We start from the raw sequence: 19,741 nt of genomic DNA, 5'->3' as shown, positions 1-19,741 counted from the left end.
CCTACAAGTATAAAATAATAAAAGGTGATTTTGGTGAAAAATATTTATCAACGAGGAACAGTTGAATAATAGACCGTTAAAGCAAAATAAAAATACTAAAAAAGTTGAGCATTTAGTTAAAATGAATTTCCAGCGAAACTTACTTATAACAAAAAGAAGCTTGTTATTCGTTTACGTTAATAAAACCGCCTCTTTTATCTGCGTTTTTCATTATTTCCTCCCCGCATTTCAATAACCTGTACGAATCCGAGGAAGTGCCATTATCCACCGTGCCGGGGAAAACCAACAACGTCCACAAAATACCGTATGCGAATCGCGTCGACAGGTTGTTTGACGGGAAGAAAAAACTGTCGTTCGCCCTGTGTGTGTGTGTGTGTGTTGGTGTGGGTGTAGGACGGGGACGCACGCGTCGATAAGTGGCGCTAAAATTGATAGGGGCCGGATATAAAAGGGTTGGCGGTGAGCGGTCGCCGCCACACGCTCCGACGAAACTTCTTCAACAGGTTGAACTCCTAGCGATTGTTGTGCCGTCTTTGATACCCAGTGAACAATTTTATTATCTGTTGTAAACGGTAAGTCCACAACTTTTTCACACTTCAATTAATTTATTAAATTCTAATAATAATTATTAAAATGAGCATTTTTTGTTACACTCCTTTTCTTGAAAAAAAAAAAATCATACTAATAAAAGTAGTTCATTATGTTTGATAAAAACCATTAATTCACTTAAATATTTTTCAAAAAGTGATAACAAATTTTAATAAATACATAATATTTTTACATTTTCTTATATTTATGGAAAATAATCATTTTAATGTTTTTTAACTCTAAACTAAACCTAAATAAATATAATTTTCTTATTGTTAGAAATTAATGTATTTACCCTATTTTTTGAATGATAAAATAAAACTTTTTTATTTAAATTATTAAAGCCTTTTGTTAAATCACAGTATAAAATACTTTTACGTAAATATTTATTTAATTTACAAGTCTCATTTCAATTTTAAATGTGATAAACATCTTAAAAATATATATATAAAACATATCTACTAAATTAATTTAAACGTGTTGTTCATTTCCATAAAATACTCATTTTAATCATTCTTTATCATACAACTGTTACAAATTTAAATATTTTCTTTGTTATACATGTTTATATTTTTTATCATTATTCATATAATAAAGTTATACAGATACAATTTTTTTAAAATCATAATATAAAAAGCTTTTTTCTAACTCAATTTTTAATTTATTTGTATTTTCAGTTGAATTTAATGTAACTCACCTCACTCCAATATCTTAATAAACATCTAAACATATTTACTAATTCAATTGTTGTATTTCTATAAAAACTCATTTTAATAATTCTTCATCATAAAACTGAAACTTTTTTCATGATACAAATTTAATTATGTCAAATTTAAAAGTTTCTTTCGCTGTACATTTTTATATTTCCTTCATCTTTCATATAATAAAGTTAATAATGCTGCACATTCACATATTTTTATAAATTATATTATAAAATGCTTTTTTTATTACATTTCTTAATTTACTTAAATTTTCAGTTGACTTTAGTGTAATATTTTATAAAATTCGCAAGTTTCAACTCCGTAATCTCCAATTTTTAATGAGATAAACATCTTAATAAACACCTAAACATATCTACTAATGTAATTATACGTATTGTTGTATTTCTATAAACACTCATTTTAATAATTCTTCATCATAAAACTGAAACTTTTTTCATGATACAAATTTAATTTGTCAAATTTAAAAGTTTCTTTCGATGTACATTTTTATATTTTCTTCATCTTTCATATAATAAAATTAATAATGCTGCACAGTCACATTTTTTTTATAAATTATAATATAAAATGCTTTTTTTTATTATATTTCTTAATTTACTTAAATTTTCAGTTGACTTTAGTGTAAAATTTTATAAAATTCGTAAGTTTCAACTCCATAATCTCCAATTTTTAATGAGATAAACATCTTAATAAACACCTGAACATATCTACTAATTTAATTATACTTATTGTTGTATTTCTATAAACACTCATTTTAATAATTCTTCATCATAAAACTGAAACTTTTTTCATGATACAAATTTAATTATGTCAAATTTAAAAGTTTCTTTCGCTGTACATTTTTATATTTCCTTCACCTTTCATATAATAAAATTAATAATGCTGCACAGTCATATTTTTTTATAAATTATAATATAAAATGCTTTTTTTATTATATTTCTTAATTTACTTAAATTTTCAGTTGAATTCAGTGTAATATTTTATAAAATTCGTAAGTTTCAGCTCCATAATCTCCAATTTTTAATGAGATAAACATCTTAATAAACACCTGAACATATCTACTAATTTAATTATACTTATTGTTGTATTTCTATAAACACTCATTTTAATAATTCTTCATCATAAAACTGAAACTTTTTTCATGATACAAATTTAATTATGTCAAATTTAAAAGTTTCTTTCGCTGTACATTTTTATATTTCCTTCACCTTTCATGTAATAAAATTAATAATGCTGCACAGTCATATTTTTTTATAAATTATAATATAAAATGCTTTTTTTATTATATTTCTTAATTTACTTAAATTTTCAGTTGAATTCAGTGTAATATTTTATAAAATTCGTAAGTTTCAGCTCCATAATCTCCAATTTTCAATGAGATAAACATCTTAATAAACACCTAAACATATCTACTAATGTAATTATACGTATTGTTGTATTTCTATAAACACTCATTCTAATAATTCTTCATCATAAAACTGAAACTTTTTTCATGATACAACATTAATTATGTCAAATTTAAAAGTTTCTTTTGTTATACATATTTATATTTTATTCATCTTTCATATAATAAAGTTAATAATGCTGCACAGTCACATTTTTTTATAAATTATAATATAAAATGCTTTTTTTATTATATTTCTTAATTTATTTAAATTTTCAGTTGAATTTAATGTTTCATGAAACAACTTTAATTATATCAATTAAAATTTTTTTTATCCATTTTTATATTTCTTTCAATTATTATTATTTAATTTTTATTATACAATGTTTAAACAAAATTTAATGTATTATTGTAACATAATTAATATAATAAAACTACTAAATGTAAAAATAAAACTGGCGCATCCGCCATTTTTAAGAATATATAGATTTTCAATTTTATGTAAATTATTTTCAGGATATTTAAATAATTATATAATCCATCGAACTAATCCATAATAAGAGTTATTTTTAGTGTAATTAATTTTAACATGATTATTCCATTTTTATGACATTTAACAACTTAAAATTCAAATTACATTTTATACAAATTGTTTATGCACACAATAATTTTACATTTGTAATAACTTAACACACATAAAACTGAAATAAGACGATCATGATATACAGTTCTATGAACCCATAAATTCATTCTCAACGTGCTTAAACATTAAATTTAAAATTTGAATAATACCTTCCAGATTAAATCCAATTAATTCCACTTTTATTTTTATTGCCAACACTCATTTCGTTCACCATATAATTCTTACTTCTGTCGCATATGACAAACTTCAACGTTCGTAAAATTAGTTCCCTTTTTAAATTATTTTTTAGACTAAAACAAAGTAAAATTGTGCATTTTTGTTAATTAAAATTAAAATTAACTCAAATATTTCTGCGCTAGTGTTGAAACAAATTTTTTGCCGTCCTAATTTCGGCGTTACCAGTTCGCTAATTCAAAAGTTTAAGACCCTTAAACCCTCTTAATGTTAATTCAGACGAATTAAGCTAGTGCACAATTAGAAATCAGGGGATTATTACGCTGAAATACGCACTAGATACTTGAATTTAATTTTATCTCTATTACCATTTAAATTAAGTTAAATAGTATGTTGTTGTTGTTAATATTTATTGACTGTAACTTAGTTAATCATTAACCAACTGTATTAATTTGTTTTCTGACAACACTAGAGAATGTGTAAAAACATTTTTTTAGAGACATTTGAGCCTCAGATATTCATTTGGCACCTCTCAGAAGATGAATCCAATTATTTTACTGAAGAAGTGTCTTTGATGCTTTAAAAACATTATCTTTATTTGGTGCTGTACCTGAATCTAAATAAAATAATACTTTTTGTTATATTTTTTGTTTGTATTGTTTGTTTTATTATTGTTTTTCAAAGTTAATTTACTAAATTATATAAAATGCTTTTTTTTATTACCAAACTAATTTAATTATATGTATTGTTGTATTTCTATAAAAATTTATTTTAATAATTCTTCATCATAAAACTGAAACTTTTTTCATGATACAACTTTAATTATGTCAAATTTAAAAGTTTCTTTCGCTGTACATTTTTATATTTCCTTCATATTTCATATAATAAAGTTAATAATGCTGCACAGTCACATTTTTTTATAAATTATAATATAAAATGCTTTTTTTATTATATTTCTTAATTTACTTAAATTTTCAGTTGAATTTAGTGTAATATTTTATAAAATTCGTAAGTTTCAACTTCATAATCTCCAATTTTCAATGAGATAAACATCTTAATAAACACCTAAACTTATCTACTAATTTAATTATACGTATTGTTGTATTTCTATAAAAACTCATTTGAATAATTCTTCATTATAAAACTGAAACTTTTTTCATGATACAAATTTAATTATGTCAAATTTAAAAGTTTCTTTCGATGTACATTTTTATATTTTCTTCATCTTTCATATAATAAAGTTAATAATGCTGCACAAACACATTTTTTTATAAATTATGATATAAAATGCTTTTTTTATTATATTTCTTAATTTACTTAAATTTTCAGATGAATTTAGTGTAATATTTTATAAAATTCGTAAGTTTCAACTCCATAATCTTCAATTTTCAATGAGATAAACATCTTAATAAACACCTAAACTTATCTACTAATTTAATTATACGTATTGTTGTATTTCTATAAAAACTCATTTGAATAATTCTTCATTATAAAACTGAAACTTATTTCATGATACAACTTTAATTATGTCAAATTTAAAAGTTTCTTTTGCTGTACATTTTTATATTTCCTTCATCTTTCATATAATAAAGTTAATAATGCTGCACAGTCACATTTTTTATAAATTATAATATAAAATGCTTTTTTTATTATATTTCTTAATTTACTTAAATTATCAGTTAAATTTAGTGTAATATTTTATAAAATTCGTAAGTTTCAACTCCATAATCTCCAATTTTCAATGAGATAAACATCTTAATAAACACCTAAACATATCTACTAATTTAATTATACGTATTGTTGTATTTCTATAAAAACTCATTTGAATAATTCTTCATTATAAAACTGAAACTTTTTTCATGATACAAATTTAATTATGTCAAATTTAAAAGTTTCTTTCGATGTACATTTTTATATTTTCTTCATCTTTCATATAATAAAGTTAATAATGCTGCACAAACACATTTTTTTATAAATTATGATATAAAATGCTTTTTTTATTATATTTCTTAATTTACTTAAATTTTCAGATGAATTTAGTGTAATATTTTATAAAATTCGTAAGTTTCAACTCCATAATCTTCAATTTTCAATGAGATAAACATCTTAATAAACACCTAAACTTATCTACTAATTTAATTATACGTATTGTTGTATTTCTACAAAAACTCATTTGAATAATTCTTCATTATAAAACTGAAACTTATTTCATGATACAACTTTAATTATGTCAAATTTAAAAGTTTCTTTTGCTGTACATTTTTATATTTCCTTCATCTTTCATATAATAAAGTTAATAATGCTGCACAGTCACATTTTTTATAAATTATAATATAAAATGCTTTTTTTATTATATTTCTTAATTTACTTAAATTATCAGTTAAATTTAGTGTAATATTTTATAAAATTCGTAAGTTTCAACTCCATAATCTCCAATTTTCAATGAGATAAACATCTTAATAAACACCTAAACATATCTACTAATTTAATTATACGTATTGTTGTATTTCTATAAAAACTCATTTGAATAATTCTTTATTATAAAACTGAAACTTTTTTCATGATACAAATTTAATTATGTCAAATTTAAAAGTTTCTTTCGATGTACATTTTTATATTTTCTTCATCTTTCATATAATAAAGTTAATAATGCTGCACAAACACATTTTTTTATAAATTATGATATAAAATGCTTTTTTTATTATATTTCTTAATTTACTTAAATTTTCAGATGAATTTAGTGTAATATTTTATAAAATTCGTAAGTTTCAACTCCATAATCTTCAATTTTCAATGAGATAAACATCTTAATAAACACCTAAACTTATCTACTAATTTAATTATACGTATTGTTGTATTTCTACAAAAACTCATTTGAATAATTCTTCATTATAAAACTGAAACTTATTTCATGATACAACTTTAATTATGTCAAATTTAAAAGTTTCTTTTGCTGTACATTTTTATATTTCCTTCATCTTTCATATAATAAAGTTAATAATGCTGCACAGTCACATTTTTTATAAATTATAATATAAAATGCTTTTTTATTATATTTCTTAATTTACTTAAATTATCAGTTAAATTTAGTGTAATATTTTATAAAATTCGTAAGTTTCAACTCCATAATCTCCAATTTTCAATGAGATAAACATCTTAATATTTATTGACTATAACTTAAGTTTTTAGAGACATTTGAGCCTCTAAATTACCATCCACCTAATTTAGAAGCTGAAAATGATTCGTGGACTGAATTTTCAAATTCCACCGAATAATTTCCTACGATAGAACCAATTGATACGAAATTACGCAGTGTAACAAAATAATTTTCTTTGCTAGATGTGTTTTTAATGATGACGCTGCGTTCAATTACGAAGTTTACAAATGCTCCAAATTAGTGGATGTAAGTAAGGTGTGCTATTTGCCGTGAAAGCAATTAGCTTTATTAATTCTTCAACCGATAATATCAAATTAACTAATGTCGTTGCGATCCTTCGAACAAATTAATGAGCCGATGCATTAATTACATTTTTTTTTAATCAAATTGGAAGTATATAACAATTAGTTTTTGTTTCGTTTGATCAGTTTATAAGAGTAAATTTTACATTTCATATCTATAATCAAAATTAAAATGCAAATAATCGTAGCTAGTAATAAAAAATGTGGGTAACAAATAAAAATTAATACTGTGTTCACGTTTTTACACACACACACACAATTGATCGCAATGAGGGTGAATAAAGTACGCCCCAATTTTAATTAGCAATCAATTAGGTCATGCGAATGAAAGAGTCAGTTAATTTACGCCCTGTTAATTTATTTATATTTATAATTATTACATTTATACATACGCAACTGCGTTTTATAAATGTTACCTGTTGATATTTCAGCTTAATAATAATTATTATTTTAAATTGTTCATTATAAACATAATCTAATTAAAGTTTGTTGTAGTATTGATTTTTTATGCTTTTGTTGATATTTAGTTTGTTTTATTAATTTAATTGAACTGAAAATTATAATTATAAATAAAATATCACAAAAAGTAATAATATTATAAGTAATAATATAACAAAATAAATAAAATATAAAGAATATTATATTATTTTCATTATCTTAACTATTAATTTAAAATTTAATTAAAGAATCCTGGAAAATTTAATTTTAAATAAATTATGAGGTAAAATATTTGTTATAAATATTATTTATAGTATATAAATAATAATATAACAAAATAAATTAAATATTTTTCAAATATTTTCATTGATTTTAATGTTATTAATTTAAAATTTAAATAAATAATCCTGAAAATTGTAATTTTAATCAAATTATCACGTAAAAGATTTATTTTAATTAATATTTGTAAGTATATAAATAATAAAATAACAAAATAAATTAAATATATAGGATATTTTATAATTCATTTTTTATATTTTTCAAATATTTTCATTGTTTTTAATGTTATTAATTTAAAATTTAATTAAATAATCGTAAAAATTGTAATTTTAATCAATCATTTTTTAAATATTTTCATTGTTTTTATTGGTATTAATCTAAAAATTAATAAATTAACCCTGAAAATTTTAATTTTAATCAAATTATCAAGTAAAATATATATTTTAAATATTATTTCTAAGTAAATAGATAATAATATAACAAAATAAATTAAATATATAGAATATTTTATAATTCATTTTTTATATTTTTCAGATATTTTCATTGTTTTTAATGTTATTAATTTAAAATTTAATTAAATATCCTGAAAATTGTAATTTTAATCAAATTATCAGATAAAGTATTTATTTTAAATATTATTTTTAAGTATATAAATAATGATATAACAAAATAAATTAAATATATAAAATATTTTATAATTCATTTTTTATATTTTTTAAATATTTTCATTGTTTTTAATCGTATTAATCTAAAATTTTTTAAATTTTTTATGTTTTTAAAATATTTTTATGGTTTTTAATGTAATTAATTTAAAATTTAATTAAATAATCGTGAAAATTATAATTTTATACAAACTATCTGATAAAATATTTATTTTAAAAATTATTTTTTGTGAGTAGAACATTTTATAATTCATTTTTTATATTTTTTAAATATTTTCATTGTTTTTAATGGTATTAATCTAAAAATTAATTAAATAACTCTGAAAATTGTAATTTTAATCAAATTATCAGGCAAAATATATATTTTAAATATTATTTTTAAGTATATAAATAATAATATAACAAAATTAATTAAATATATAGGATATTTTATAATTCATTTTTTATATTTTTCAAATATTTTCATTGTTTTTAATGTTATTAATTTAAAATTTAATTAAACAATCATGAAAATTATAATTTTAAACAAATTATCTGATAAAATATTTAATTTAAATATTATTTTCTGTATTTTAATAGTAGATAAAAAAATAAAAGAATTATATAGAACATTTTTTTATTGATTTTTTATATTCTTAAAATATTATCATTGTTTTTAGTTGAAAATTTAATTACAGAACACTAAAAATTGTAATTTTAAATATATTATAACATAAAATAATTATTATATTAACATAAAAAAATTTAATATGAATTTGCAACTAATCCTTCATATACAATTATCCATATCCCCTTATTTATACATAAAATATTGAATTCATATACACGAAAAGTCAGAGTATCATTTGAAATACACGTACGTAAAATTATGTTTATTCATCGATTGATATAAAACAAAGATAATGTGATTCCAAAATAATCGATGAGAGTTGAAATATATAATTTAGTACACACAAACAGAATATATTAATAATATAAAAAATGTTACATATTATTAAGGTTGTACCCAAATAATTTTACATGGAACAAAAAAATAATTGTGTCACTTTGGTATTTTATTTAATTAGGACCAAAAATTCTGTCATGCGTTTACGTGAATCTGAAAATGTTGTAATTTATTATTTTCACCATTGTGTAATTTATTTTAATTATTATCCTGTGCAAAAGTTTTTGTTTATGCTGTGATTTATTGACAATGAATTTTACATAAATGTAAAAAACTCTTTTTAATAAATAAACGTGAAACAAAGAAAATTTAAATCAAATAACTATTCGTGTCACCATATTAATTATAAATTGATAATTTTAAATGAAAACACGAAACAACTGAAATATAAAATTTTAACAGCAAACTAAAATGTGCATTCATCATTTTTGACACTGTATTAAGAATCTCTCTTATTATATTAATAATAAACTTCACCATTTTATTAAATCTAAGATAAATTGCAAAAAGAAAACAATAAGTTTTATTTGTACATTAACTATGTTTAACAAAGATAATTGAGTTTGAAAATAATTTGATTAAGTTTGTAAATAGAAATAAAACTATTAATAATTTTAAGAAAAGTAATACTTTTTTCTTATTATAAAATGGATTTTAATACTTTGTGACTAAAAGAAAAATATATAGAAGAGCCAATTTTATAAGAATAATATTTAAAAACTTCCGTGAAAACATTAAGAAGAATAAAACCAGAAAAAACTTTTATTCTTGTAATTTAAATTACAAAAATAATCGGCGCATTCACCATATTTTTAATTGGAATACTCTTTTCTTATTATAAAATAGGTTTTAATAAATTGTGACTAAAAGAAAAATATATAGAAGAGACAATTTTATAAGAATAATACTTAAAATCTTCCGTGAAAACATTAAGAAGAATAAAACCAGAAAAAACTTTTATTCTTGTAATTTAAATTACAAAAATAATCGGCGCATTCACCTTATTTTTAATTGGAATACTCTTTTCTTATTATAAAATAGATTTTAATAAATTGTGACTAAAAGAAAAATATATAGAAGAGACAATTTTATAAGAATAATATTTAAATTCTTCCGTGAAAACATTAAGAAGAATAAAACCAGAAAAACTTTTATTCTTCTAATTTAAATTACAAAAATAATTGGCGCATTCACCTTATTTTTAATTGGAATACTCTCTTCTTATTATAAAATAGATTTTAATAAATTGTGACTAAAAGAAAAATATATAGAAGAGACAATTTTATAAGAATAATATTTAAATTCTTCCGTGAAAACATTAAGAAGAATAAAACCAGAGAAACTTTTATTTTTCTAATTTAAATTACAAAAATAATTGGCGCATTCACCTTATTTTTAATTGGAATACTCTCTTCTTATTATAAAATAGATTTTAATAAATTGTGACTAAAAGAAAAATATATAGAAGAGACAATTTTATAAGAATAATATTTAAATTCTTCCGTGAAAACGTTAAGAAGAATAAAACCAGAGAAACTTTTATTCTTCTAATTTAAATTACAAAAATAATTGGCGCATTCACCTTATTTTTAATTGGAATACTCTCTTCTTATTATAAAATAGATTTTAATAAATTGTGACTAAAAGAAAAATATATAGAAGAGACAATTTTATAAGAATAATATTTAAATTCTTCCGTGAAAACATTAAGAAGAATAAAACCAGAAAAACTTTTATTCTTCTAATTTAAATTACAAAAATAATTGGCGCATTCACCTTATTTTTAATTGGAATACTCTCTTCTTATTATAAAATAGATTTTAATAAATTGTGACTAAAAGAAAAATATATAGAAGAGACAATTTTATAAGAATAATATTTAAATTCTTCCGTGAAAACATTAAGAAGAATAAAACCAGAAAAACTTTTATTCTTCTAATTTAAATTGTACAAATAATCAGCCCATTCACCATATTTTTAATTGGAATACTCTGTTCTTGTTATAAAATGGATTTTAATAAATTGTGATTAAAAAAATAATATATAGAAGAGCCAATTTTATAAGAATAATATTTAAAAACTTCCGTGAAAACATTAAGAAGAATAAAACGAGAAAAACTTTTATTCTTCTAATTTAAATTACAAAAATAATCAGCGCATTCACCATATTTTTAATTGGAATACCCTTTTCTTGTTATAAAATGTATTTTAATAAATTGAGACTAAAAGAAAAATATATAGAATAATATAATATATATTTTTTTAAAATTTTTAGATCATCAATAATTAGTTTTTTAAAAAAACAAGAGGAACTCATTAAATCTTCTTGTTGATTGTAAATTCATCAAATGAATTTTTTATTCTGACAAAAAAGCCATTAATTATTTGCATATATTTGCCATTTAATTAAAATTAAGTTGCCCAATATATTTGAAGCTTGACTAATATTTTAATCAAAAGAAAACGGTGTCGTTAACTTTAGTAAATAATTTCCAAACACGAATCGGAATTGGGGTCCGGTGTGACAAAACTCACACACCACACTTCACTAATTATAATTTAATATCAATAAATTAATTCCAGTTTATGGGTCCTGTGTGCGCCATCAAACGTAACGCCATCTACGATTCTATACATATACATGAAACCATATACATACCATTCATTTTAAGAACGGAGTAGAGTAGAGAAAAAATTGATTTTTGCCCTCCAATTAACGTGGGTGCCATTTTTAACTATTTCTTACGCGGCAATGGACTCTAAAAGGACGTCTTAGTTTTCAAGGGGTTGATTTATGATATTCAGATATCAGATAAATGGAGATTTGTATCAGGCGACGGAAATTCTAGTTTGTAAGGCGTTGCAGATTTGACATTCTGAAAGTCGGTCCGTGATTTATGAGCCACTTCTTAACGACATCATCGACTGAGGTGCATTAAAGCGCCCTTGTGTTAACCGTTTCTTTAATATTTTAAATGGGAATCTCGGGGGTGCGTTTTCGATCTATTAATTTTGCAACATGGCATAACCAAAGTGAAAAACACGAATAACACGAAACACGTAGGCGGTAAATTGTGCGTCATTTTCGACGTGCAAAGCCAAAGGGAATGTTTTCCAGTGGTGAGAATTACGAGATGTTTTTCATAAAATTCATATTGTTGTGTGGGGAAGAAAGGGAAGCTGTAAAATAACCAACCAATACAATTCGTAACGTTGTAAGTTATCTATTGATATTCTTTTGCCATAATATTTTTAGGTCGGAGAAATGCTTCTTTAATTCCGAATGATTATGTTTTCAGGTTTGTTCCTTCAAACTGAACCAAACTAATGATTAAAGAATTATTTAACAATTTATATCAATACTTTTAATCTTGTTTTTACATTTGTATAATAACTTTATTGGTGTTGTTTAATTGATTGATGTGATAAATCATGTTTAACAAAAATTATTCATAAATATGTTAAAAAATATTTCACAATTTATTTACAATAACATACATATAACATTTAAAACATTTGAAAATTTATTTAAGGATATTTTTAATAATAATATCTAATTTATCTTCAAATATCTTCAAATTTTAACAATATTTTTTAAAACAGACAGAAAATATTGTTTCAAATTTTCAAAAATATGTTAAAAAATTAAGTTTGACTGTTATTTATTTGTTCTATAATTATATTTATATATATATTTAGAAATTAATTTACAAAAAAAAAATAAATTGTTCTGTCCAAATTATTAATTTAATGGTAAATCTTGATTAAAAATTTATCTGAAAACATTTTTAAATATATTTTTTTGTTGGAAATATCTTCAAAATTTAGTTTTTAACTATATTTTTTAAAACAGATAGAAAATATTGTTCCAAATTTTCAAATATATATTAAAAAATTAAATTTGACTGTTATTTATTTGATCTATAATTATATTTATATATTTTCTTATATTTATATATTTATCAAAACAAAAAATTAATTTACAAAAAAAAAATTAAATTGTTCTGTCCAAATTATTAGTTTAATGGTAAATCTTGATTAAAAATTTATCTGAAAACATTTTTAAATATATTTTTTTGTTGGGAATATCTTCAGAATTTAGTTTTTAACTATATTTTTTAAAGCATATAGAAAATATTGTTCCAAATTTTCAAATATATGTTAAAAAATTAAATTTGACTGTTATTTATTTGATCTATAATTATATTTATATATTTTCTTATATTTATATATTTATCAAAACAAAAAATTAATTTACAAAAAAAAAATTAAATTGTTCTGTCCAAATTATTAGTTTAATGGTAAATCTTGATTAAAAATTTATCTGAAAACATTTTTAAATATATTTTTTTGTTGGGAATATCTTCAAAATTTAGTTTTACCCATATTTTTTATAACAGACAGAAAATATTGTTTCAAATTTTCAAAAATATGTTAAAAAATTAAATTTGACTGTTATTTATTTATACTTTAATTTTATTTATATATTTTCGTATATTTATATATTTATTAAGACATAAAAAATTAATATCCAAAACAAAAATAGTTTGTTCTGTCCAGATTATTAATTAAATGGTAAATCTTGATTAAAAATTTATCTGAAAACATTTTTAAATATATTTTTTTGTTGGGAATATCTTCAGAATTTAGTTTTTAACTATATTTTTTAAAGCATATAGAAAATATTGTTCCAAATTTTCAAATATATGTTAAAAAATTAAATTTGACTGTTATTTATTTGATCTATAATTATATTTATATATTTTCTTATATTTATATATTTATCAAAACAAAAAATTAATTTACAAAAAAAAAAATTAAATTGTTCTGTCCAAATTATTAGTTTAATGGTAAATCTTGATTAAAAATTTATCTGAAAACATTTTTAAATATATTTTTTTGTTGGGAATATCTTCAAAATTTAGTTTTACCCATATTTTTTATAACAGACAGAAAATATTGTTTCAAATTTTCAAAAATATGTTAAAAAATTAAATTTGACTGTTATTTATTTATACTTTAATTTTATTTATATATTTTCGTATATTTATATATTTATTAAGACATAAAAAATTAATATCCAAAACAAAAATAGTTTGTTCTGTCCAGATTATTAATTAAATGGTAAATCTTGATTAAAAATTTATCTGAAAACATTTTTAAATATATTTTTTTGTTGGGAATATCTTCAAAATTTGTTTTTTAACTATATTTTTTAAGACAAATAGAAAATATTGTTTCAAATTGTCAAAAAGATGTTAAAAAATTAAATTTAACTGTTAGTTATTTAGACTATAATTATATTTATATATTTTCTCTCATTTATATATTTATAAAAAATTAATTTCCAAAAATTATTATATAATATATATTATAAATTAAATTGTTCTGTCCGGATTATTAATTTAAAGGTTAAAAATTTAACTTATTTATAATTTGTATTATATGTTAAAAAGAGTGTTATTTACATTACTTTATATTTTCTTAAATTATATATTTATGAAGACTTAAACAATATTAGAAAATTTATTTAAAAAAAAAAATAATTTTTGCTGTTCCAACTTGGAAAAAAAATGTCATCCTCGTGTTTTATAATGAAGATAAAAAATAAAGTAAATCTTAGAATTTAGTAACAAAAAAAATGCTTTTTTACCAACTAAAAAGGCCTAAAGCATCCTCATTTTCAACTGAATTTTTCATTTCGAATTGTCTTCGACAAGAATAAGAAAAATAGTATTTGTTAAATGTAATTTCTATACAACCCGCCGAATTTTAATTACGTTTACGTTTAAACTTTTCCAACCGTCCCCTTTATCCCGGACTGCATTTTTTAATCTAAAAGTTGGCGAGAAAAGGCGTTTTAGGATCTTCTTATTATTCTTTATGAAATTAGGATCCGTAAATTAAGTTTGCAAAAGTCCCGTGTATCTGATGCTGCGGAATACAAATGATCGGTTACTTCAGTACGACGAATTAACTGCAAATTAAATTTGGCGAAACATTTATATTGTCACAACCATTTTTTAGCTATTTTTAAAAGTAAATTTTGAGTGCAATATTTCATTTTGTCTGCCTCAGTGGGTAATCTGTGGTGTAATTGGTATAAATGCATTTGTGGCTAATAATAATTTATTTCTGATGTGACATTAAATTAATATAAAGATGACAAGACTAGATTATGCTATAGAATAAAACTATTAGTCGATTATTTTATTACATTTCCCATAGGCATTATAAAATATCATCAATACAACTACAAAACACAAATAATTTAATGTTAAAATCAATGTGGGCTCAGCCAGGTGAAGCTGAAACTACATATACACATAAAACACATCCGTTCACAAAAGAAAATCGACTTCAATCATAAATAAAGCATAAATTCACGGCTCCCTTTTATGTAAAACGGTTTGTTCCGTACAAAAACATCTTTGACATGTTCCCGGATAAGTTCTGGCTGGAATTCCGATCGTCTCCTATTGTTTTGCAGGATTAACGAACGTCGGCAGTAAAATGCAGAGCGTCACCATGAAAAAATATCTGTTGGCCGTCGTTTGTATCGCCGTTTTAGCCGCGACGATATCTTCGGCGGCGCCTTCCTATTCCGACTACGACAGTGAGTATTTTTTTTGTTTTATTTTATTTTCGGTTTACCTCAAGGGGTTTGTTTGGTATGAATGTGTGCTCCGTACATAAAGACAAAGGAAATAATTAAGCTGGTTCGTTTGTGGCTGAAAAAAAGGCCGGATCTTTCTGATAACATTTATACTAAACAAAAGGTTTTTGGAGGAACTTACGGACTGATTAACATGTTTACTTTCTAATAATAATACCAAATTATTTGGAGGTTTGTATATTTTATATTCATTCACAGACAACAACGTTTAAAAAATGTTTTTACTGCATTTTAGGTGAAATAGTGAGGTTAGAATAGGTGTAATTAGATGCACACAAGTTTGGCATGTCATTAAAGATAAGAAACTGGGGCGTTCCTTGGGAATTGGAAGCATTATCTGTTGGGTAAACTTTCAGGACCACAAACCGTATTAAATTTACATAATTATCGATGACAAACATTGTTTATCTGTCCCCAAAACACTTCATTGTTTATTAAACAATGTACGTTAAAAATTTTCGCTGTATTCTTGGAAATAAGGGTCAGCAAATTCCGGACTTTTTGTAAATATAGACGGTAAACCCATCAATGCGGAGATAATGTGTCAGTCCGTCCAAAATTGCCCACAATGTTTCCCTTTAATTAATCACTTGATTAACTTTTCATTCACTAACTAAATGGGAATTCCTAAAAGTTAAACGTACAAAACCCCAAATTATAACGGTTCTAACCTTGTTGTTTGTTGTTAATAAGTAAAACCACAATAAACATTGCTACTTATTGTTTATCTAAATGTTTACGAACTGTCAAGTTACGGTCCATGTGTGACAACTTAAACGTAATAATGTTCAATTTTAACTACTTTTATTGTTCAAAAAACCTACATTTGGGTTGGCAACACTGGAAATTACTTAAAACTTAAACTCAACGTTGCCGTTGTGACTATTTACTACCAACATTTTATCTTTTGTATCTGTATTTACATTATTCTTTATTTTGAGTGATAACTGTCTTTAGTTTGACATAAGTAAGAAATCTATAAATGTCCGAGACATTTCGCTAATGTAATAAACATAAAATTTAATACAAAATAACTGTTATTATTTTATAAACTATAAATTTTTGAAAAATTTGATTAGAATAACCAAATATTATTAAAATATAAATATTTTTTATTATTTTTTTAACAAACATGATAAGAAACAACAGTCAAATAAATTTGTATCTAAAAAATTAATGTTTAATGACAGAAAATATAAGGTAGGTCAGAAATTGGAATAATTCTCAGTTAAAACTGCATAATGGCGGCATCAATTTAGGTTGGCAACTCTGGAACTTACTTATTTAGGTATTTTATAGGAACTTAGGAATTGGACTAAACGTTGTTGTTGTGAATGTGAATATTTATTGCCAATATTTTATCATTTGTTCCTCTGTTTATACTACTCTTTATTTTTTATGAAGTAATTAAGAAAATTTAACACATTTAAAACATTTGGCTAATGTAATAATCATAAAATTTATTATAAAACAACTGTTGTAATTGTATAATAACTATAACTATATTTATTTGGCTAATTTGATTATAATAACCAAATATAAATCTGCATTTCTCTGTAAAAAGTTTATAAAATAAACTACTCTATAAGTAAGAACGGCAACGTTGAATGAGTTTTGTGGAGAATGCGCATGCTCACAAAAAATTTAACAGTATCAGTACAATCTTAGGCAGCTATTATTAGCTTATTATTAGCTTAAAGCCTTTTAATGTAATGCTAATTGGCCTTCCTTTCATTTAATGCGAGGCAAAAGACGCAGCCACTTAGGTTAGGTTTAAATAAAATGGATTTCGACGTGCAATTCGTCCTTATCTTCCTCCTTCAGTAACAATTTGGAGTATTTGCGGGACGTTTCACATCATTGCGTCCGATCTGTTACTATCTATAATCTTCTGGGGGCTCAAAATGCGTCGAGTCTAGTTTATCACTGCGTTTACAAACGTTACATTGAAGGCATTTACGTAATGTGAACATTTGTATTGACTGTTTTTGATGCCTGTTACGTAAAATCGGCTAATCCCAAGACAAGACACGACAATACAGTCAGTCCATGCGTATGGTGTATAAGGAATTAATCGGCCGTTCTAATTTCTAAGTAAATAGAGACTAATAATCTGCTGTTAAGCTGCGTATTAAGCCCCTCGTTGAATTTATCATTGTCGTTTACTTAATCCACGCCGTCCTACAGAAGTCTCGGAGAATTTTTGATCTATTTTTGTGCCCTCCTTATGATGGATGTTTCGGTCCTTTTGTCTTTAGCACAATAACGATTGATATTTCTATCGGTGTTGTGCAACTGACATCCGATTGAACGTTAAAAATTAATGAACGACAGTTGTCTTCAGCACAACCTGAGGTTTTAATGGTTGTTTATTTAAAGTGGTGCAAGATCACATGGTGGAAATGTGACGTGTCACACACAGACCAACAACAGGGACGTAACGAGTCCTACGTCTTATGGATTTTGTCCTGTCTATTATGTACTCTTCAGTACGTCCTCTGTTTGCGACGCACCGATTAATGTAATGCTTTATTATTAATTTTTCAACAGATAACATTAGGGATCTGTTCGAGATTTTGATGCAGCGTGACGGTGTTGAGGACGGCAGACTGGGGCTCCACCAGGTGGTCAGGAAACAGAGCAGGTCACCCCAGCTGAGGCTCAGATTCGGCAAGAGGCAGGATCCCAGTCTATTGCCGGTAAATGCCTTATTATAAAACTTTTTCCAACAACATAAAGTACTTTTATGGGCAAACTTAAGCACATAGTATGTATGAGATTTACTTTGATGTAGGCAAATCTCCCGTGTCTCGGAGTGGCTTGTGTTATCTTAGTAATCAAAATTTTATTGTACATAAAATGTGTCTACTTTAAATATTTTTTGATGGTTTAAAGTAGTCGTTCGCCCCATCATTCTTAGAAGGGATGAACGTGTTACATAAACTTGCCCCCCATTATGCTCCTCGATCGCATTCGTTATCTCGACACAAAAGTGTCTTGATTGCGAAACGTATTGTGCGAATAATGCAACGTTCTGATGAGAAATGGGGCGGATATCGATTATGAAAAAAACATTTTCAATTATCGATGTCCCGGGGACTTTAACCGTTTGGGAGGTTAACTAATATTTATTTTTAGGTTTCCGCCTATATGATGGGAGAGCAGGACAACTAATGCGAGTGTCACGACCCCCTCCCCTTACTCTATATTTAATACCTGAGGTAATTAGATGGTTTAGTATGATTTCTGTATTTTTCCCGTTGAAAATCACCACCCAATTTACAATAATCAATACATACATGTTTATAAATAGTGTATTAAGTCGTGGTTGTATGTGTACAATTGTAAGTTGAACTCTCTGTGTATACTTGCAAATTGTGAAATATAAATACATTTAACACCCAATTGTTTGTATTATTTCATTTAATTTTATTATAAACCTAAATAATAAATTTATTAAATCAAAGTTAATATTAAATGAGAGTAAACTTTAATTTAAATTGTAAAATATAAATATTTATTTATGTCTGTAAATGTTTATTCAATTTATCATCATTATTAAACAGTCCACATTACAGTGGAGAAGAAATTAATTTAAACAAGTTTTACTTTCTTATGCTTACTATTTGTTAAGAAATAATAAAGGTATATTGCCAATAAAATGGATAAAACATACTTCTTCTGTAATATTTTATAGGACAATTAATAAAAATGCTGATACAATATTTCCAATTAATGATGCTATAAAGATTCTTCCTAAAATTGGATGACTA

The 19,741-nt window shown here is 23.3% G+C and overlaps 1 protein-coding gene across 1 annotated transcript; it reads left to right on the top strand.

Annotated features, from left to right (window-relative positions):
* Positions 1 to 481: 481 nt before the first annotated feature.
* On the top strand, positions 482 to 19,373 carry LOC109602688 (short neuropeptide F). Its single transcript, XM_020019114.2, has 4 exons — positions 482 to 572; positions 15,783 to 15,908; positions 18,519 to 18,667; positions 19,107 to 19,373. The coding sequence occupies exons 2-4, from the start codon at positions 15,806 to 15,808 to the stop codon at positions 19,140 to 19,142; spliced, it is 288 nt and encodes a 95-aa protein (XP_019874673.1). The 5' UTR covers positions 482 to 572; positions 15,783 to 15,805; the 3' UTR covers positions 19,143 to 19,373.
* The last annotated feature ends 368 nt before the right edge of the window (positions 19,374 to 19,741 follow it).

The sequence above is a fragment of the Aethina tumida genome, chromosome 3 (assembly GCF_024364675.1).
Source record: "Aethina tumida isolate Nest 87 chromosome 3, icAetTumi1.1, whole genome shotgun sequence".
NCBI lineage: Eukaryota > Metazoa > Arthropoda > Insecta > Coleoptera > Nitidulidae > Aethina > Aethina tumida.
Note: the sequence above shows the minus strand (reverse complement) of the source record. Positions and strands in the feature narration are given on the sequence as shown.